Below are 22,616 nucleotides of genomic sequence, written 5' to 3' on the forward strand. Positions count from 1 at the left end.
ACAAACTTATATAGAGTATCATGCTCTGGAGCTTTCGTACGTACTCTGAGCGGATGAGTCAAGCCATTGTTAATATTCTCTGACTAAGAATCTTAGGGTTTCTAAGTTAATAATTGTGGCTTTTTACTTCACACAAGGTTGCTAGGCGGGCTCGAAAGTTGCCGCGGTTTTCTTACATTTCAAGAGAGATAATTAAACTTTCCTTTGTTGAGTAGGCTATCTGCGAGCCGACGTAGGCGGCCACGTCTTTCCAATTAGTCACAGGCTTGGGCTGCTCCCTAGCCCTGTACAGTAGCTGTAGCTGGTCCTTGGAACATGGGCTTGTCAGCTGTGCCTCCCGCCAGCCTTCTGTTTGTCAAAAGCTAGCCATTGTCTGCGAATTGCTGTCGCATTCCCAGATCGCGTGGTAAAGTTGAATCGGCAACTGCAAAATTTACAGTCTCTTGAAGGATATATTGTACGCAGCAGGGTGCCATGGAGGTGACTGTCCACTTAAGGTCGGCGCAGTAGTACGGCTTCTTTGTTTAACTTAGGATGTTGTGCTCGGCATTTCCGCCCGTTCTCCCTATGTTATAGATTGTCTTTGCAGCGGCCTTGTACCCTTCGGCTGTTACTGGAGGCAGACGATGTCCTGGTCCGGTCGCCCGGTATACATGTTCTCGGGCGGCAGCGTGGACCGCTTGGTTTTCCACGAAGGATTCGTGCCCAGGGGTCCAGACAACGTACGTTTCAGGGATATTTTGATACTTTATGATTTTGAATGCGATCATACTTATTCATGATTTGCTGAAATAGGGACAGGCTGCTTGCGAGTCTGTGGCAATGATGAGCGGCATGTCCTCACTGCAGGTCTGCGTCGCTATTGCTATGGCGGCCTCTTCCGTTAGTGCAATGTATGGCAACTGCTAAATGCACATGTTATTTCTGCACACTGCTTGTTGGCGACACTAGAACCATATCGTCCTCTCTTGTATTCTGCGCCGTCCTTGTACCCTCTTTCTTCAAAATTGGACTTGGTAAGCAATTTTTGCTGTCAAGCCGCTCTCGCATGTCCTCTCTTCTTGTTATATACTGGATGCATGTTACTTGGTATATTATCTAGTGCGCATCTTTGCCCTCGGGTTACGGTGGCACACCTGGTGGATTGTTGTTTTCTTCCTTTACTGAGTAAGTATGTATTCTGAAATCCTTTCGACTTGTAGTGGAACTTTTCCGTTGGGAAATTTAACTGGTTTTGTGGAGTGCCAACAATTCCTTCGAAGTATTGTGGACACCTGCCTTCAGCAATTTGCTGCTCATGTGGTGGGTTGTAATCCCACTACCGATCTGTATGTCTTTCACATGTCCATACTGAGTTTGTCCCTCTCCCTACCGTTCATGTCTAGGTGCGGTGTGCCATAGTTAATTCTGCTGATGGTGATGTCTTCTATTGGTTTAGCGTGTCCTGCTATTCGACTACGCGTCTTCATTTTGTGACCCTCTTCAGCATATCTGTATCTTGCGCGACTCTCTTGTGAAGTCGTCATAATGTCGCAAGGCCTGGTCCATTCTTCTGGAAGATTAATCCAGGAATGCGGAGTGTGTTGATCTTTGGAGTGCGTATTCTATTCAGTGACACAGTCCTCGCCTATGTTTTGCAAATATAAATGTGTCAATTTTTGAGCTGCACAGGCCACAACCCGCCAGGTACCTTTCAGTTTCTCTATACTCAGCTGTAAAGCTCCTTGCTGTCTTCCTGCTGATCTCTCTAGTGTACACACGAAAATGTCCTCTGCATATAGGGAGCCTCGAATATCATCCGCTTAACTGAGGACATTCAGTTGGGTGTCCAATGCTAGGTTAGAAAGCAGAGTGAAAATTACCGAGCCATGGCACGCATCCCATTGCGGTACCTTGGTTTTTACAGCGGAGCTGTTGTGCTTTCCATTAAGCCGTTAAGCGTTCGCAAAAACTACCATCATCATGAGTGGCCTCTACCTTTCTAGCGCGTGCAAATCAATAACTCGGCCGGCGCTCGCTTTCCTCGTCCTCTTCTTCATCTTCTACTTCGCACCCCGAACATATGTGCCCAGCGTGCGCTCTCCCGCTGTGCCGATTTGTACGGCGTGGGATGCTATAACTCGGATGAGTAGGGGAAACAGTACAGAAAGAGAAATAAACAGATGGAGATAGAGAGAAAGAGACAGAGATAAAAATAAGGGAAAGAAAGAGAAAAAGATAGAAAGAGAAAGAAATACACACAGAGAGAAAGAGACAGAAAGAACAGATAGCAAGACAGAAAGACCAAAAATAGGGAAAGAGATGGATTCAAAGAAAGCGACAGAAAAAAAAAGTATATATATATATATATATATATATATATATATATATATATATATATATATATATATATATATATATATATTGTAACGAAGACGAAGTACTCCGGCGCAGAAGCAGCAGCATCGAGGGTGCAGCAGAGCCTCGCGCTCGCGGACTGTGCTGGGTGCATTACGCGACCAACGATAAGCTCGACGCCCAATAAATCTCATTTATATTTGGTGGAGGTGCGGGGTATCGACATGCGAAGCATATCGGGCGATTGTCGAGCGTGCGCCACGGGTTGGCTGTGGCATTGCTGGCCCAGCGGACCGGAGGTGGAGGATAGCTCGCAGGATGCTGGAAAGGAGGTACGGATGCTTTGCGAGAGGGCATGGCAGCGACCGCAGCGTATGTAAGTGGAGCAGCCACAAGACTTTGCTCGCGGGCAGCTGGCAGCGCTTCAGCGACCTCTCCTTGAATGACGCCGCGTAGGGACGATGGCAGATTTGTGGTAGCTTCCTGTGTGAAGGGCTCCAGGGAGAGCTGCCGGGCGACTTCTTCGCGGACAAAGGCTTTAATTTCGGCTATCAGCGACGCTTGGTCGTGGCCGTTGGTCAGGCTGGACAGTGATGCCAGGTCATGTGCGGGAGGTTGTCTCGTCAGAGCTCTCTGCTTCCGCAATTCATCATAGCTCTGGCACAAGCTAATAACGTCATTAACTGTGGACGGGTTCTTCGCCAGGAGCATTTGGAAAGCGTCATCATCAATTCCTTTCATGATGTGTTTGATTTTCTCACTTTCCGTCATGGCAGCGTCCACGCGTCTGCAAAGGTCGACGACGTCTTCTATATAACTGGTGAACGTTTCACCCGCGTCTTGTGCGCGTGCGCGCAAACGCTGCTCGGCTCGCAGTTTTCGGACGGCGGGTCGGTCGAATACTGCCGTGATGGAAGTTTTGAACTGCGGCCACGTTTGGACATCTCCCTCGTGGTTCCTGAACCAAAGACTGGCAACACCCGCGAGGTAGTACGATACGCGCTTTAACTTGTCTGCGTCGGTCCATTTGTTCAGAGCGCTCACCCTTTCGTAAGTCGAGAGCCAATCTTCAACGTCGTTGTCGTCTGTTCCGCTGAAGATTGGAGGCTCACGCTGCGGAACACTGCCAGGGCAGGTGGCAGGTGGTGATGGAAGCGTCTGCTGGTTGGCGCCCGGCATAGCAGAAGGTAGCCTCCGAGAACGAAGATCCAGGATGGTAGAGGAAACGTTACCCAGCCCGGCTCCACCAAATATAAAGGAGATTTATTGGGCGTCGAACTTATCGTTGGTCGCGTAATGCACCCAGCACAGTCCGCTAGCGCGAGGCTCTGCTGCACCCTCGATGCTGCTGCTTCTGCGCCGGAGTACTTCGTTACAATATATATATATATATATATATATATATATATATATTGAGAGAGAGAGAGAGAAAGGAAATAAACTAGAAACAAGAGAGAAAGAACGAGAAATATGAAGTAGGAAACAGGCAGAGCAAAGAAGAGAGACAATACACAGATAGAGAGAAAGGGAGAAGGAGATGAAGAAAAAATATAAAGAAAAACAACAGCTCCACTAATGTGAATCCTGTGGAAGGGCGAAGCATGCAGTGTGCGCCGATGTTTCCCAGAGCAAAATACTGCTTATGAGCACTGAGAGACAGAAGAAAGATTACACACAGAGACCCGCAGTCCGCTTTTAGTTAACGTGCGCGCTGCAAATCTCAATTGTTCAACTACGTACAAGAAAAAATCACACCATCTCCGCTAAAGGGGACCATGAGGCGATGCGAAGCAGCGTTTCGGCGTGTCGAGCCCGCGTTTCAGAGGGGAAGTGAAGAGGGGGAGGAGAGAGGGGGAGGGGAAGTGGAGAGAGCGAAAGTGGAAGAGGAGGAAGTGGGATAGGGTAAGGGGAAGTGTGAGACGGGGAAAGTGGGAAAGGTGTGTGGAGAGGGTTCGCGCATGCGCAGTAGGGGTGGTCACGCCGCACATTACCACCGGATTGAACTCCGCCATAAGATGCTTCGCATCTAAAATCTCCCACCGGTACATTGCCGGTCAAGATGCAGTGCCTATATATAGGGAATAGACCTTATGCAAAATCTGCTGCCATCTAGCGGCCGCCGTGCGCATTTCCGCCATGTTGAAGGCTAAGCGCGCTCCGCATATGTACACACGGAGCGTACGTATCAACGTGTGGCGGCTGATACGAACGGCAATGCCGCCATATTTTCGTGTGCCGTGTTGCTCAGATTGAGGAAATTGGGGTGCTGAAAAAAGATTTATAAAAAACTAACCTGCATGTTGCTAGATTATCTCGCGGCCGACAAGAATCAGCAGGTCGTTCCGTGACTGGTTGCTGCTTACGACTAACGCCGTGTTTATGTTCGCCGTTGTTAATACATGCGCTATTTGACAGCATCGGCACTCGTCAGAGAATACTCTATCGTGTCATGCCAGAACGAGACAGTTTTCGCGCCGTGTGCTTCCTGGCATTACTTTGTTTATTACATTGCGACAACAATAACATGGTATAAAGGTGCTCGTGCGTATGTTCGGTTCTCAGCGAACGGACCGATTGTGCTAGTGTCTTGTTTGTAGTTTGTTTTCGATTGTGGAGTTTAACGTAGCGTTTGTTGGGTTGCTTTGCGCGCTTACTGCTTCACTATATGCGCGTATTTTTCAAGCATTTCATGTGCCATCACTGCCAAATGGCGCGGCCCGTTTGTTCTGGCAGGCCTTCCCCGCACCCCCCCCTTACTTTTTCTTTATTTATTCTCCAAGAAGAGCACATATCAAGTTCTCCCAAAAGCTGATCCCCCTTTGGAAAAATCCTGTATCAACCCCCGTGAGCTATGAAGTGTCAACAGATCAGGGGCGTAGGCAGAAATTTTTTTCGGGGCGGGGGGGGTCTCAACCATACTTTATGTAGTACGTTCGTAAAATAGAAAATTTTCAGGAGGAGTTTGAACCCCCCCCCCCTCCCCAGCCCTTTGGCTACGCCCCCGCAACAGATGCTTCCAGTGTCTGGGACTTCTGGTGTGAAAATGAAAAAAAGATGCTGCTCCGGGAAATATGTTACATTCGACCGTGAGTGCACTACCTTTGACTACCCGCTGAGGTGGTTTCACAAGTGTTCAGTCGGCGACGCAACTGCCTTGCTGCAATGAGTTGATATTGAAGGTGCCTGTAAGCCCCGAAGGCAGCGATGTGAACGCGAATATTCTTGGCGTATCGTGTTATTTACGAGCACATGCCGCAAGGATATTCAATAAAATACCAGCTAATCGGCGCCTACTTCTTGGAGCAACAAACACTTTTGATGTTCATTTTTCACGTGCGTGAGTTACGGAAATGTTAATCCTGCGGTAATTCTACGTCGGTGACAACAGCAGCGAAATATTTTTTTATTTCAAAAATAAAAAAAGAGGTAAACGTTTTAATTAAAATTAGGTGCACAATACACCAGGCCGACGTAGGCTGCCTCTTATGAAATGCGCTTTGAAATGGGTCAACAGCACTTATCGTCATCGCATGTGCCTAGCCGTGTCGCGCGCTAAAGCCTCTTCCCAACCATCCTACACTACACTCTTGATACTCAGATAGTGAACAGCGCTTTATTCGCTACACTGAACACGGACAGCCAAAATTTATAACCTAGCGCAAAGCTTTATTCCAACGACGGCACGCCTATACATGTGACTCGAGTCACATGTATAGGCGTCACCGATCGGTGACAAACTTGTACCTTCTTCTCGTTGTGAGGCAGTTCGTTGCATGTAATTTGGTTGGTAACAACTTTATTGATGGTCCGGCAGAGCTTTCGCCGACTGGGCTTTAGGTCTCCCACGAGGGGACGTCGAGGCCTTGCCTCACCGCCGCCTCGCGGGCCTGCTGGACAGCCCAAAGTTGGTCGCCGAGGCTGGGGCTGCGCAAGGCAGCGGCCCACCGCGGCGGAAGGGTTCCGGAGTTAGCACCTTCCGGATTTTTGTCACAGTCCCAGAGCATGTGATTTAATGTGGCGACCTCAGTGTGGCAGACCTTGCATATATTTGTCGGGTATGTACTCGGGTAGAGCCTGTTACACTGTGCGGGGTTGGGGTACGTGTACGTCTGCAGTTGTCTGAGGGCCGCCGCCTGCGTCCTGTTCAGCTTGTCGCTGGGCGGAGGAAAGGTTCGGCGGGCCAGGCAGAAGGCCTTGGTAATTTCATTATAGCTGGTCAAGCGGTCTTTGGTGTTGCCCCATAGACGACGGTCGCCGGTGCGGTTTGTGAGCTCGCGCGCCTGTGAAAGTAATAACTAGGAAATGCCGGTAACGTGTACAGGCCCTTACGCGCTCGTCTGACGTTTTTATGCACCGATTTCCTACTATCAAAGCAGATGCAAGCAAGAAGTTATAGCAGCGACAGCAATACGATACGTACACAAGCCTCCAACATGGCGCCGAATCGGTAGCTTCGTCAAAGCTTCGACAGATGGCAGCAATTTTGCATAAGGTCTATAGACGGTTAACGGTTGTGCAGCGCGAGCAGTTGGTTTTTTCAATCAAGAAACTCGCTAACAGACCCTACCTGCGTCGGCGTTGTCTCTCACTGGCGAGGGCGCTTTCTCCTTCCTTGCAAGCTGGTAGTTCAGCATTCATCGCAGAAAGAGCGTTTCCATAGTCAACGCGCGCCGTTCACTCTCTCTCGCCACACGGCGAGCGCTGAGGCGGTGGCGCCCTCTCTTACGCTCAAGCAAATAGACAGGACACGGCGATGCCCGCCGACACGCCGAGACCCTAAGGTAGTTCGCCTCTAAAACAAGGAAGGCTGCCCAGCTTTGCTGCTCCTACAGGCTTGGCACCACTAGTGCGAAGCTGCCTTAATTCTTTTTTTAGTCGGGAGATATCCAATGCCCAATATGGTGTCCGGTTGGACAAGAAGTCTGTGGTGTAGTTGTACACATGCCACAGTTGATGATCAGTTACATTTTTCGCAGCTCAAGGGCCAGGTGTGGCCGAGCATTTCAATGTGCCGTCAGCGGTGGCCAATGATTACGATGATAGGATGTATTAAGGCTGTAAAGAGGTATAAAAAAGTCACAGTTTCGCCGCAAGGGCGAAGCAATGAATGCGATAGCAAGAAATTAACGCTATACGAAGTGAGGCTCACCATTGGATACTCTCAGTTTGAACAGCGCTCCTGTTGCAAAGGCGGCCGAAGCAGCGAAGGAAACTAGCGTGCTTCAAGTGTCGAGCTGTGACACTTGATAGTTCGCGCTCATCTTCTGTTTCTTCGTTTAGCGGCGTCCCTTGAGCTCGAGTGACTTTCGTACGCTCCGTAACATGAGCGCGGACATCACGGTGAAAGCTTGAAACATTCCTCTTCCCCTCACTACGAGGAAACCGCGCGAGCAGACAGCGGAAGGGCAAGGTTCTCCCTGCGCAAATATAAGAAGCGAGCGAGCTCGCCGACGACTTTTGAATGTGCCCGTCGCGCTCCTAGCGCCATCTCGCTGGTACTGAAGAAACGCTTATTATTGCCTGCCGTCTCCGAGTCTGTCCAGCGGTAAAGGGTGTGCATATAACGCTCGCCGTTAGCTGCGTGACGGATATGCGTTTCGTGGCGTAGTGGCTAGCGCCACTCGCTGCGGAGCAAGAGGTCCCTGGTTCGATTCCGCGCTTCGGAAGCATTTTTCTGAATTATTTTTCTTTGGGGCCTTTATATATATATATATATACATACTTATACATATACGGTGCATGACGGCGGCGACGGCGACGGCAAAATCCCGCCGAGACTGTCCATATAATTGCTATCGCAATAAAACAGCCGCTATGCAGAAGCGTAAAACATGTATATAGCATAAAATTATGACAGTGACACGTGATGTTATCTATGAGTATTGAATGAATGATAAGGGATTATCATTTGTGAAATGAGGGGATGTGATTGGCGTAAATGCCACCTCAAGGCCTTTAAGTCCAAAGACTGGAGTACAGTGCCTTTTTTACGGCTACCTCAGCAACATCTGTTGAGAGGCCGAGCTACGGATTGCCTGGGAATATGACGCAAAAATTAGTTACGCCTTGTAAAAATCCAAATGGTGACTCATATTTAAATACAGGTTCCCTTCCTGTGTACACTACGGTTGTAGTGGCATTTGTTGCAGTATTTTAGCCCAAGGTGTTTTTTTTTTCTCTTGGCATCTAGTTCAGTGCATTTCAGGTGATCATGAAGGAAAGTGAGAGGCTCGGCACGTTTATCACAGGAGCGTGGATCACCACTGGACAAAAGGTACCAGTGTGTGCTGTGTGTCTGTCTTATTATGAGTCCGCAAAGTTTTATTTCTGTGCGGCGTGTCTGATATCGGTGGCCAGTTACCAAGGTGCAACTTGATAAGATGTAGTTCATTGTGTGCTTCCTTATCCCATAATCGCTCTCAGTAAGCCCTGAACTGCATCTTTACAAATGGCTTTAGGTTCATTTGAGTCATCGCCACGGATGGGTTGGCAGTATTAGGTTGGACGGATGTAGCTACCTGGTCCGCCAGTATGTTCCGTTCAATCTCACGGTGCCTTGGCACCGAGCATATCATGATGCGCTTCTTCGACGCATAATCGGTGCACAAGATTGAAGATAGCGACACAATAACAAGATTTTTGTGCTTTTGGAAAGTTTTGAAAGCTTTTGCAACACTTAAGGAGTCAGTCAGTGTATATTACTGCTCTTGGTATAAGTAATTGGTTATGTGTTTTGCAGCCGTCAGAACTGGATAAGCTTATACTTGTGCCGGTGTGCAGAACCTCCGATTCAGAACAGGATGGGCCGACAACTGCATAGGACACGCCAGCATCATACTTTGTTGTATCAATGAAGAATTCACGACAAGAGTATTTGTGTTGGATGGATGGATGAACAACTTTATTTTAGTCCTTCGGTACGCGCGATTAGCGCGCAGCGGGCCGCTCCCACGTCGGTGCTAGAAAAAACATCTGGACGAGTGTCGCAGGTGATTGATTCGTTACCTACACACAATATACATCACACTATGTAACCTGCCTCTGCCATAGTGGGAGCTCCTTTCAGGGAGCCATGAGTTGGCGTTTCAGAAGTGGGACATCCATTTCCCCCGAAGGACCCCTCACACGCAGTCAGTAGCGCTATTTCCCTGCAGGACCGTTATTAAAGAAGAACGAGCTTGACATATCATTTATAGTACATTATGTGGGATGTGCATTGTTTGCCTTTAGTTTCAGAAGATACACAAAGATAAATACGATATTTGTAAGCGTAGCGACCACTCGTCTGATTCAACGTAAAGGCTTTCCACCAGGCCCGTTCTAAACGCACCCTGACCAGAGAAGGATCGGCCAACCTCGGACTGTTTATAATTGGCCACTACCTCCCACATGAATACACCGATTAACCCTCGGCCCTCATTCCCCAGAAGCTGCGAAGCAGCTGACCACGGCGGCGGTCAGAACTGCGACGCAGCGGAGGGTGCTAGGAATCTCTGGGTCCGGAAAGGACGCCATTGGAATCTGAACTTGGCAACGTTTGACGGTAGAACTACTTCAAGTGAGACGAGTCTAGTAAAGCTCTTCTATGAAGTAGAGGGTGTTAAATGAGATGTAATATGTCTCAGTGAAGTTAGGAGGATAGGTGCGGCCTATACACTGCTAAAGAACGGGCACGTCCTATGCTGTCGTGGTTTAGTTGACAAAAGAGAACTGTTGGTTGGGTTACTTATCCATTAAATATAGCTCGCAACATAGAGAATATACTAGAGCATATAAGTATCGTAATTCGACTTATTAAAAGTTACGAGATCAGGGTGGCACATCGAGCTACGATCACCATTTAGTTGAAATCTTCTATCAGGACGTGGAGTCAACAATGAGTAAGGTAAAAACACAGTATACTGTACGGATTGGCGACTTTAATGCCAAGGTAGGCACGAAGCATGCTGGTGACAAAGCAGTGGGGAAATGTGGCATTGGTCGTAGGAATGTCAGAGGGGAGTTATTAGAGTTCGCAGAATAGAAGAATTTATGGATCTTGAACACCTTCTACCAAAAACGTGCGAACCGCAGCTGGAGTGAAGGAGCCCTAATGGTGAGACTAGGAATGAAATAGAGTTAATACTATGCAGGATGTGGAAGTGGTCGGCAGCTAGGATACGATGCACCGACCACAGGATGGTAATGGCTCGAATTCGCCTAGACTTGAGGACGTAATGGCAGAAACTGATACACAAGAAGCTAATTAATGAGTTAGCGCTGTGAGGGAAGTGCAAGAATTCAGCATCTCGCTTCAGAACAGGTACTCGGCTCTAGCTCAGGAAACCGACCTTAGCGTTGATGCAATGAATGAATGTCTGACGAGTATTAGTACGGAGTGCGCAGAAGTCGGAGGTACAGTCATTAGAGAGGACACTAGCAAGCTCTTCCAGGGAACAAAAATCTCATTAGGAAACGTCAAAATCATGATAGCCTCAAACACAACACACATAATAGAACTGCAGAGCTCTCTAACTTAATAAATATGCATAGAATAGCCTATATAAGAAGGTATAACATGGAGAGAATTGAATATGCTCTAAAGAACGGACAAACCTCAAAGCGAGGAAGAGAAAACTGGGCACATACAAAACCAGATGTATGCGCTAAGGGACAACGAAGGCAACGTCATTACAAATATGGATATGATAGTTAAAGTAGCTGAGGAATTTTATGGAGGCCTGTACAGCACCTCGGATAACCAGAACAATGATGTAAGACGCAGTAGTAACCCAGAGGAAGCGGACATACACCAGTAACGACGGAGTAGTCAAGGAAAGCTTGGAGAGAATGCAAAGAGACAAAGCGGTTGGTGTGGAGAAGGTAACATCATATCTCTTGAAAGACGGCAGAAAAATTGTGTTAGAAACACTGGAAACCCTGTAAACGAAGTGTCTCTTTACGGACGGTGAGAGTACCAGAATCTTGGTGGAATGCCAGCATCATCTTAAACCAATAAAAAGGGGACGTCAAGGACATAAAAAAGAACAGGCCGATCAGCTTATTCTCCGTTGTCGACAACATCTTTACAAATATATTAGCTTATAGAATTAAGACCACTTCATAATTCAATCAAAGCACCAAGAAGGATTTCGTGCAGGTACTTTACAATAGACCACACACACACTATACATAAGGTGATAGAGCAATACACAGAATTTAGCCAACCCCTATGTATAGCCTTCATTAATTACGAGAAGTCATTTGATTCGGTCGAGATATCAGCAGTCATGCAGGCACTGCGAAATTATGGCATGGAGGAACCGCATATAAGAATACTGGAAGAAATCTACAGCGGCTCCACAGCCACCATAGTCCTCCATAAAGAAAGCGACAACATTATAATAAAGAAGGGGGTAGGTGAGGGAGCCGCGATCGACTCAATGGTATTCACGGCGTGCTTACAGGAGGTTTTCGGGGCCCTAGAATGGGAAGTGTTATGGATACGAGTTAATGAAGAATACCTTAGTAATCTGCAATTCGCTCATGACGTTGCATTCATGAGTAACTCCGAGGGTGAATTGTAACTCATGATTTCTGTATTGGACTTGGAAAGCAGAACGGTAGGTCTGAAAGTAAATATGCAGAAAACAAAAGCAATGTGCAACAGTCTCGGAAGAGAACAGCGCTTTGCGCCAGGTAGCGAGGCACTGGAAGTGGTAAAGGAATACGTGTACTTAGGACAGGTAGTGACCGTGGATGCGAACCAGAAGACCGAAATAACTATAGGGTTTGCCATTAAGGGCGGGTCAATGATAGCAATCTATGGCCAAGGTGTTGTTTTGATGGCCTCTGTCTAATCAGTTGTTTATTATTCAGTCACTGATGCAAAATCACCATGGCAATTACACGATAGAGTAGCTCGTTCAAATGATGACATTTTATTATCAAAATGACTGTTCGTGCTAACGCTCCGCTGAAAAATTATGTTTAACGATGAGACGCACTTTTGAATGAGTGGCTATGTTAACAAGCACAATTGCCGTATATGGGACGATGCCAGCCCACACGATGTTTACTAGGTGGCAATCTATCCACAAAAACTTCGTGTTTGGTGCAGATTTTGGGCTGACGGCGTCATTGGTCCATACTTTTTTCAGAATGACGTTGTTGAGGCCATCACCGTCAATGGCGAGCGCTATGGAAAGATGATAACCAATTTTTTTTAATCGAAATTGAACGATACGGGGCACACTTCCACGAAAAATGCAATTTTCAAAAGTCAACTTCATTTTCAAAGGCGGGGACAAAAACAACCTCGGCAATTATCGGCCTATTTCGATACTCCCAGTATTCTCTAAAGGACTGGAGAAGTTATTGCACGCTAGAATTTCAAGTTTCGTAACTAAATTTGATTTGACGAATAAATGTCAATATGTATTCCGCAAAGGAAGATCCACTGAACTTGCTCTTTTAACCCAGAAAGAAATAATTCTACATGCGTTTGTTAAGAAGCAGTTGGTCATTGGTGTATACATAGATTTTTCGAAAGCGTTCGATCGATTAAATCATGCCACACTTCTAGAGAAACTTGATCGTTAAGGAATCAGAGGTGTACCACTCTCGCTATTGACTTCCTACCTGCAGCACCGCAGACAGTGTGTGCGGATAGGTGATAGCATATCATCTCTAAAAGCTACAAGCACAGGAGTACCTCAGGGAAGTATTATAGGGCCGCTCCTGTTTAATCTATACGTCACGATATTGTTAAAGTTAGCACCCAACCAAAATACGTTATATATGCAGATGACGTAACTCTTCTATTTACTAATACAGAGCTCGAAACTCTCCAGTCAGATGTTAATAACTGCCTCAAAAGTTTAAGCACATGGAGTTACCTTAATTCTTTACATATTAGTGCCACTAAAACAAAAGCAGTGCTTTTTTCACCAAAACAATCTCGACGTGAAATGACACATGAAATCATTCTTGGCCAGTCAGCTATTGAGGCTGTCGAGTGCATAAAACATTGGGTGTATATCTCCATAAGCATATGCTCTTGCTCTGGGACACACATGTCAATCACGTAACCAAGCAACTTTCGAAATGCATTGGTGTCATGGGAAAACTACGTACACTACTACCGTCAAATATAAAAATTAAAATTTATAATGCATTATTTATGTCTAACTTAAACTACTGCTTTCTAGTCTGGGGCACAACCACATAATCTAATTTTAATCACCTGCATACACTTCAGACAAAGGCTGTTCGAAAAATAGCTGGCGTACCACATGACGCGCCTACAAAGGAACTGTTCATTCGGTTCAATTTTATCTCCATGCCGAACCTTTACTCGTACACCCTTTGTACAAGATACAAATAGTGTTTAAGAAATAATGAACAAATATTACTTGCCCTAGCGGAATTAAAAACCAGAACACCCCTATATGCTACGCGTAACAATGAATTCTGGCAAGTACCCTTTTCAAGAAACAAATGCGGTGAGCAAAGCGTTCGATATACGCTTCCTGTATTGTTAAATATGTTCTTTCAACAAGGGACTAATATTACAAACATCACAAAAAGGATCCACGCAATTGGTTTGTAATAAAATAATGACATCAAGTGCTTTATTACCCACTGATGTAACACAAACAGATAACTTTAAGTGATATGAGATAATATTTCACGAATTCTTTTGTCGTGTTTCAACGCTATATTTGTATTTTTCTTTCTTGATGTATGTAGCGATTATAGCAGCATTGTTTACCTTCTACATGCAAATTCTCTGTACTTCCTGTGATACTAAATGCGCTATATGTACATGTGTGTATTATATGTCTCTTTTCTGTACGCCTTGTACAGGGGGTCCGAATCTTCGTCAAGTGGGAATTGCCACTTTTTGTTCGGGCCTTCCTCCATTCTTATGTAAATAAATTGAAATTGAAATAGATGGCATGCGGTTCATGCAGGACGGCGCTACGAGCCACACAGCGGACGCAACGATGGACATTCTGCATGAACGATTGGAGGGTATGAATGCTCTCACAGAGATGACCTGAAATGCCCACTAATATCATAGAAAACGGCAGGAAGTGGAAGATGGAAGCTTGCGACGAAAAAATCCGTAAATAAATTCCAGCCTTGAAGAAGACAAGTCCACTTGTCGAAACGTTGGCTGGAGCACCCACCCCCTGTTTACAGATTTTTTTTTCACCACTAATATCGTGATATATGACTCAGCTATACGTTTTCTTCTGAAGTTTCCCGAAGTCACTGGTCTGTACTAATAAGCAGCAATCTACCGATGCCCTCAAAGTCAACATAACCCAGTCCATCGCTCAAACTGAGCCCGATCTATTCGGCAGAGTCATTGAAAATTGTACCACTGGGATCCGTGCCACCGTATGACGCCACGGGTGACATTTCAACGATGTTGTGTTCTATACATAATGGCATACATGGGCCTTTCAAAGAAAAAAAGAATTATGTTAATACCTCACACATAGCTTGTTTTGTTCCATTTCAACATCGATCCGCCCTTAATAGAAATCCCTATTAGAATAGGAATGAGGAAGAGCACATTCGGCAGCCATTCTGAAACCATGAATGCTAGTTTACCACTATTCCTCAAGAGGAAGGGATGTAACAGCCGCATCTTACCAGTACTTACCTACGGAGCAGAAACCTGGAGGCTTACAAAGAGGGGCCAACTTAAATTGCGGACGACGCAACAAGCAATGGGAATGAAAATGATAGGTGTAACCTTATGGTACAAGAAGGGAGCAGAGCGGGTCAGGAAGCAAACGGGTGTTAAAGTCATCTTAGTCGAAACCAAAAAAGACGCCAGGTCTGCGCTGAAACCGCAGCACAGTCACAGCGAAAGCTGGAAGAGCGGCGTTTCTAGAGCCCGTTGTAAGCTCTCTTGGGGCTACAATACAAGTACACTAGAAAGGTACCCACTACGCCATAAATCACAATTTTTGTGAAGTTGGGAAGCACCTACTAAGCCATTATTTGTCATTCTGCGGAGAAGCGAGGCACCACCCAGGCAGCACGCCGCCATTGGACCGATCTCGACCCAACGTCGGCAAATTACGGCAGCAATATTGGCCCCACGTCGGCAAATCACGCTCGCGCTACTTTCACCCGCATCGGCCCGACGTCGGCTAGCCGCCTTTGGGCCGATGCGGGCTTGCCGGCTTCGGGCCGACGTGGGCTAGCCAGCGTCGGTCCGAGACGGGCCTGCCGTTATTCAGCCGATGATGGCAAGCCGTCATTGGACCTATGTATGCTAGCCGATAATGGCGCGGTGTCGGCTCCGCCGACGTCGGGTAGCCGCCGGCGTGACCGCTTAGACCCGTTATTATGCTTTAGTAGTGGTGGCTTACCGTGCGTTAAGTACGGTAGTACTGTACCGTCGTGGTCGGCGCGTAGCTAGTTTATATGGAGACACTGGCGGTAGTTGCTCGATGCGTAAAGTAACTTGATCAGGCAGGCTGATACATGTGTTATAAAGTAAAATGGCTGCGTGCCGACCACGGCAGTTCGGTATTACTGTGGTTACTGTACCGTAAGTCAGCAGCGCTAAAATAGACTATTCGCGGCCCAACGACATTCATCGACTGCCATTGGTGCCATATTCGAAAAATGCTTCCTAATTACAATGACTGCTCCACTGATGTCTTAGTGTGCAATTAAGACCCACAATTCTGTCGAACCGTGCAAGGCCGAGAACGAAAGTCTATATTGTCTCTAACATAACTAAATTGATGAAAGGCCTGCTGCACCAACTACGCATGCGTCTGAGAAATTAAGGAGCAACACATTTGCAAGGTGATAAACACAAATTTATTCACAGATATGAACACACGCCAGCAGTTCCGGAATAATTATGCCATAAAGGAATATCTAAACATCTATAGATACCGTAGCCAACATCTAAAACAACCCCACAGCCACCGTATTTCTCAAAAAAGCAGGACAATCCTAATCGAGAATGGGATCAGGCGCAAAATCATAGGCGTGAGCAGGGTTCCCCTTCAGAGGGGGTGGGGGGGCGAAGGTTCGTCGCGGCGCCCCCCCCCCCTCCCTATTAAGTCAATGTGTTTGGCAGACCTTGCGCCCACCTCTTCTTGGGTGACTACGGGGGCCGGCCGCCCCCCTGCCCCACTGTGCGCACGCCTGTGCGAAGAGTTACAATCTCTTCAACGTTATGCGCGGCACATTCACTATAAATATTGAAAGAACTAGAACGGGCAAAAATAGGAATAAGGATTAACGAAGAATATCTCAGCCACTTGCGTTTTGCGGACGATATCGCGCTTTTCAGTAACGACGGTACCGAATCACGAAAAAAATTCTGGAGATGTAAACGAAGGCAGCATTAAAGTAGGATTAAAGACGGACCCGAAGAAAAGAAAGATAATGTTAGGCGGCTTGCCGAAAAAGCGAGATTAAGAGTGGCAACTAGACTAGAAGATTGTGTATACGCGTGAGCTAATTACGAGCAGAGGAGCACCCCCCCCCACGTTTATTAACTTCACCAAGGAACGGTAGGCATTCGCAACACATGACTGGCAATTAAATTAGCGTTATCCTTTAAGCGGGAATTGCAATTTTTTCAGTGATATCTTAAGGGCCGAAAAGATGGATAAACTGCTGCACGCGACGCGAGAGACATTGCGAGCGGTACCACAAGATCCCATGAACTCTACATCTAAACAAGATAGACACGCACGCTTTCCTAATCTCAAGGTAAGATTGTAACAGAAAAGAATCGTGCATAAAAACCACTCACGTGTGCCCGTTGGATCGCTAAAAACACGAGCGAATAAAAAATGCAAGCGCACCATATCAGAATACACAAAACACGATGGTCAATAGAGAATACGCGATAAGAAGAGAACAAAAATCTGATGACACGTAACAGAGTGAACACGCGGCCTTATATGAGGTGAGCGAGTTCAACATGGAAGCAGGGGGTCACTGGTTTCTCGCTGCGGTGATCTCTGCCGAAAGTGCCGGAATCCTGCCGCGTATCCGTCTCGTGCACGATTTTGACTTTCCACCACACATGTCCACACACCGCACTTCTTGAAGAATTCTGCTGGTCGGAGTGAAAAAAACCTGCTCCTGCAGCTACGATTGTCCCTTCGTCTGGACGGCTACCCTACCCTGCCTGGTCAAGCGAGTTTCGCGACAATGACGCTGAACGAGGGGAAGGGAGGGGGGGGGGGGGGGCTAGAGGTTGAAGAAGACGAAAAAAAAAGCGAATTCTCTCTTCTTGAAAGCACGGCTCAGCCTACCACAATGGTGTGCAATCCCCCCAGCATGTCTAAGGGCATGCCGTTTGAGAAAGGCGTTCGTCGAATTTTCAATGCATCACTTGTTGCCACAGGTTGCTACAGGAAAACTTTGCGTACACCACGTTGGAGCCGCATTTTTCATCGTATTTCACGTGCCATAATAATAATTTTATGCGACTGTTTCTGAAAGCACGGGGGAAGCAATCGTTGAGCGAGATTTTTACTTGAAAAAGATATGTATGTCACAAAATGGACGGCAACGAAGTGCAAATGCGAACTGACAAACACGTGGCAAACGCGTGTTTGTCAGTTCGTTAAAGATGGTCAGCGGGCTAGTTGATTTGTAAACATTCAAACGACAAAACGTGTCTTCACTTCGCCCGGTCTTTTTTGCACCGTACCTATTTTTTTTTCTCAAGTAATGAACCAACTAGCTCAGCAACACGCCTCGCTGAGCTTTTTACTATTTTGATAAAGTAAAATTATGTGACATCACTGAAGCAAGTGCGCTTGTTACGCTTCACCCAAACACGCACGGGAGTAAATATGTGTAAACACAGAGATCGGAAACTGTTCGTGTAGTATATGAGCGCTGGCGCCACACATTCAGCGACTGAAAGAATATAGCGCTATAAATATGATGACAGGCTCGATTTATGCACAGAATTAGTATTCACATAAAACTTCTTCCGCTAAAAGCATTCGTGCGTGAATGTTTGGGTGAATTTTGATGCTGGATACATTAGTGAAGTCGGCCGACCAGTGGCAAAAACATTTACGAAACAGAAGTACTTCGAATTTGGCCCATGAAGTTAATGGTATGTGTTATAACGTTTCAACATTTTTGATAGCGTTGAACAACTGGTCAACGAAGTACCCATCTAATTTCAATCAGTTATTCTTCTAAAGACCACCTTTTTTTGGTAGAAAAGTGACTGTGCTAGGGATAGTTGTTAGTCATTGCCATAGCAGAAACTAATAAGAGAATGCAAGCTATTAAGTCGGCGATACTTCGCGCCCCGAGTCGTACGTGCGGCATTAGCACGATACAGTATTTGAACTTTGTTATTTGTGCTAGTACAGCAATCCATGTAGCGGTATTCTACAGCTTAAGCTACAAATATTCAAGCGCCTAATGCTCTATTGCATTACGATTGTATCCTAGGCGGGCGAGCTGCCGGGTTTCTTCGGCGGGCTAAAGGTAGAGTGCAACGTCGAGGTTATTCTCGTCACTGACGGACGGAACACGGCGTCCAGCGTCGTTGAGGGGCTTCCGTGAACTAGTTTGAACGGCGTCATATGTGCGCCGTTTCTTACACTGCCGTGTTAACTTCAGGTTATGTGCGGAAGATATTATGGCGTCCCATGTCATGTGTTCGACGTACAGTACATTGCCAGCATGTCGGCGAGGGTTTCATTTAGCCGCTCGGTGAGGCCATTCGCCTGCAGGTGATGTCCGTCGGTGACTTGTGTGGCTCTGTTTCAAGATGGTTTGCGTTAGCTCTGCCGTAAAAGCCGTACCTCTGTCGGTGACGAGGACTTTTGGAGCGCCGCTACGCAGGAGGACGTTCTCAACAGGGCATGTATAACTGTCTGAAGGGAGACAAGAAAGTTCCAACATCGTCGATAAGTCATCGGCTCCGCCGATGTCAGCTGAAGCACGGCAGAATGACGGCATGCTCGGCCCAATGTTGCCGGTGAAAACCATCGGCTCGGCCGATGTCGGCGAAAGTACGACAAAACGGCGGCTAACTCGGCCCAATGTTGCCGGTGAAAGCCAACGGCTAAGCCGATGTCGGCGGAAGAACAGCAATACGCCGGCTAACTCGGCCCAATGTTGCCGGCGAAAGAAATCGGCCAAGCCGATATCGGCGGAAAGACGGCAGAAGGCCGGTTAAATCGGCCCAATGTTGCCGGTGAAAGACCAACATCGGCTGAAAGGCGGCAAATTGGGCCCGATTTTGCCGGCAAAATCGGGCCCATTTTGCCGGCCATCGGGCAATGCTGGCCCGAGGTGGGGCCGCGCACAACCGCCGTAAAACCAATATCGGCCCGACGTTGTGTGCTGCCTGGGCAGCTACACGTCTGTAAGGCATTATGTGCACTTTGTTGACGCGACGACTGATGACGATGAACAATTATGGCTCAGCCCTTTGTAATGGGTTGGAAGCTTTAAACGGCCCACCAGTTATGTAATTTGCATTGGGTGACGCCCAGTCGCTATTTCCCTCTCCCGTCATGCTGTATAACATGCGTTGACGTGGGAGAGAGACGGGGAGGGGGGGCGAAGAACTTTACTGAGACCCCGAGGAAATGGATCATGCGCTTATGGGCTTCCTTGGCAACCAATACAAGTGCACTTGCGAGGAACCCACTACGCTATAAATCATTGTAATTTTACTGAGACCCCGAGCAAATGGATCATGCGCCTATGGGCTTCCTTGGCAACCAATACAAGTGCACTTGCAAGGAACACACAACGCTCTAAATCATTGTAATTTTACTGAGACCCCGAGCAAATGGATCATGCGCCTATGGGCTTCCTTGGCAACCAATACAAGTGCACTTGCGAGGAACCCACAACGCTCTAAATCATTGTAATTTTACTGAGACCCCGAGGAAATGGATCATGCGCCTATGGGCTTCCTTGGCAACCAATACAAGTGCACTTGCGAGGAACCCACTACGCTATAAATCATTGTAATTTTTGAGAAGTAGGGCAACAGGCACTGTGCCATTTTTCGTCATTCTACGGAAAGCCGTGGTACCTGCTAAACGCATGTAAGGCAGTATGCGCACTTTGTTGATGCTGTGCCTCATGACGACGAAGAATTATGGCAGAGCCCTGTAATGGGTTGGAAGCACGGAGGTTTAAACCTTCTTGGTTGGAAGCATTCAACAACCTACTCGTTGCGCAATTCGCATTGTGTGACGCCTGGTTACATAATTCGCGTTGTGCGACGCTTGGTGCCTATTTTACTCTTCTACCACGCTATATTGCATATGCTAATGTGGTTCCTTCCCGACATGAACCCTGTATAGGACCTTTTTGCAAAGCAGTTTTAAGCACCGGCATGTCTCAGAGGTTGAATACTGGGCTCCCATGCAGAGGGCTCAGGTTCGAAACTCGTTCCATTTTGGAATTCTTTTCTTATTTCGTTTTTTTTCCTATTTCGAGCGATACTGGTTACGGACACCGGCGGCGGCGGCGGACAACTACGGCGCCAAAAACGGCCGGTGAAATGATCTCATAACAGCTTTCGCTGTAAAAGAAAAAAAATGGCATGGGCAGTACATCTAGCCTGTGGGCAAGATAACTGCTGATCATTAACAATAACAGACCGAATTCCAAGAGAAGGCTAACGCCGCAGGGGGAGACAGAATGTTAGGTGGGCCGGTGAGATTAAGAAGTTTGCGGGTATAACGTGGCCGCAGCTAGCACAGGACATAGTTGTTAGTGGAACATTTGAGAGGGCTTTGCCCTGCAGTGGGCACTGTAAGGCTGCTGCTGCTGCTGCTCCTGAAGATGATGATGATGATTATGTGTACATGACGACACTGTTTAAGAAATTACACCATTTCCCGCTAAAGGGGACCATGAGGCGATGCCAAGCCGGAGCACTTGCACGATTGCGTTCCGTTGGCATTCGTTGGGCATGCTACCGACCTCGCGTCGTGGAACGCGACGAGGAACGCTACGCGCGTCTTGTCTTCCCTCTAGCCTGGCCGTTAATTCACACAGGGCGAGCGAGGAACGCGGTCAACAGGTGTGCGAGAGGGCGGCAGCGTAGGAGAGGAGAGATTGCTCATCGACGCGTAGAGAGGAGAGAGTGCTCATCGAGGCGTTGCTCAGGACAGAATTTCGGCATGTCTAGCCTGCGTATCAGAGGAAGATTGGAGAGGGGGAGGGGAGAGGGTTGGGAAGAGGGGAAGTGGAGAGGAGGTGTGTGGACAGGGTATGCGCATGCGCAGTAAGGGTAGTCACGCCGCACACCATTACCACCACCGGTTTGAACTCCGCTATAAGATACTTCGCATCTAAAATTCAGCCTAGTTTCCATCCAAGCCTGCCGGCGTGATCTTCTACCTTGGGATTATACCTGTTTCCTTGGGATTATACCAGAAAGTAATATTTTCTGCAGCGCAGGTATCGCGCGACCATCCTCGCACTTTGTTCTGCTTTTTACGAGCTTTGCGGCACTGCTCGTTCTACCAAGAGATACGTCGTTTGCATGCCACACCACATGACTGAGAAATACTTTTGGAGGCCGCTTCAATTATAAAAGCGGTAAAATACTTAACAGCAGGATCAATTCCTAAGGAAGACACGGTAGCCCACGAGATAGAGGTGTTGCATTTCAGCGTTTTATGCATACAGATATTTCAGCGTTTTATAGACGAAGTCACCAAAGGCTTACCGTTTTTTTTTCGTCTATATAGACGATCTTGTCTTAACCAGCAAGAACACTGAAACACACAAGGTGCATCTACGAGAACTTTTCACTCGAACTCGTGATTATGATTTTGTCATCAATGTTGGAAAGTGTCAGTTTGGGGTCTCGGAGACCGCATTCCTCGGACATCAGATCACAAAAGATGACATCACTCCTCTACCCGACAAAGTTGAAGCTGTCATGGATTGTCATCGAGTCCACACGTAGTCTGCGTAGTTTTCACAGACTCATCAATTTTTATTGCCGTTTTACTCCTATTTGCTCTACGCTGCTACAGCCTCTTGAAGCACTACTCAGTCAAAAGCCGAGCCGGTCACACTTCCTTGGGACACGGTCGCTCATCATGTCTTTGCCACCGTTAAGACCAAGCTCGCCTAAGTCACCCTCCTGCACCACTCTTCACCCACTGCTCCCACTAGCCTCGTGGTGGGCGCTTCTTCAGAAGCAGTTGGAGCCAGTCTTCATCATTGGATGAGTGGTGCATGGGCTCCCATCTTCTTTCCCCGGAAGTTACGCGACACTCGCCGATACAGTA

The 22,616-nt window shown here is 47.2% G+C and overlaps 1 protein-coding gene across 2 annotated transcripts; it reads left to right on the forward strand.

The window, feature by feature from the left end:
- Positions 1–376: 376 nt before the first annotated feature.
- On the forward strand, positions 377–14,510 carry LOC119378479 (uncharacterized). Of its 2 annotated transcripts, none has more exons than XM_037647611.2 (4): positions 377–497; positions 590–722; positions 8,543–8,611; positions 14,292–14,510. In XM_037647611.2, exons 1-4 carry the CDS (start codon positions 475–477, stop codon positions 14,379–14,381), a joined length of 315 nt encoding a protein of 104 aa, XP_037503539.1. In that variant the 5' UTR covers positions 377–474; the 3' UTR covers positions 14,382–14,510. The 2 variants fall into 2 exon arrangements, with proteins under 2 accessions (XP_037503539.1, XP_037503538.1); XM_037647610.2 differs by having other exon boundaries at positions 380–497; positions 8,528–8,611.
- Positions 14,511–22,616: the final 8,106 nt, after the last annotated feature.

This window comes from Rhipicephalus sanguineus, unplaced genomic scaffold, assembly GCF_013339695.2.
Source record: "Rhipicephalus sanguineus isolate Rsan-2018 unplaced genomic scaffold, BIME_Rsan_1.4 Seq846, whole genome shotgun sequence".
NCBI classification, from domain to species: Eukaryota; Metazoa; Arthropoda; class Arachnida; order Ixodida; family Ixodidae; genus Rhipicephalus; species Rhipicephalus sanguineus.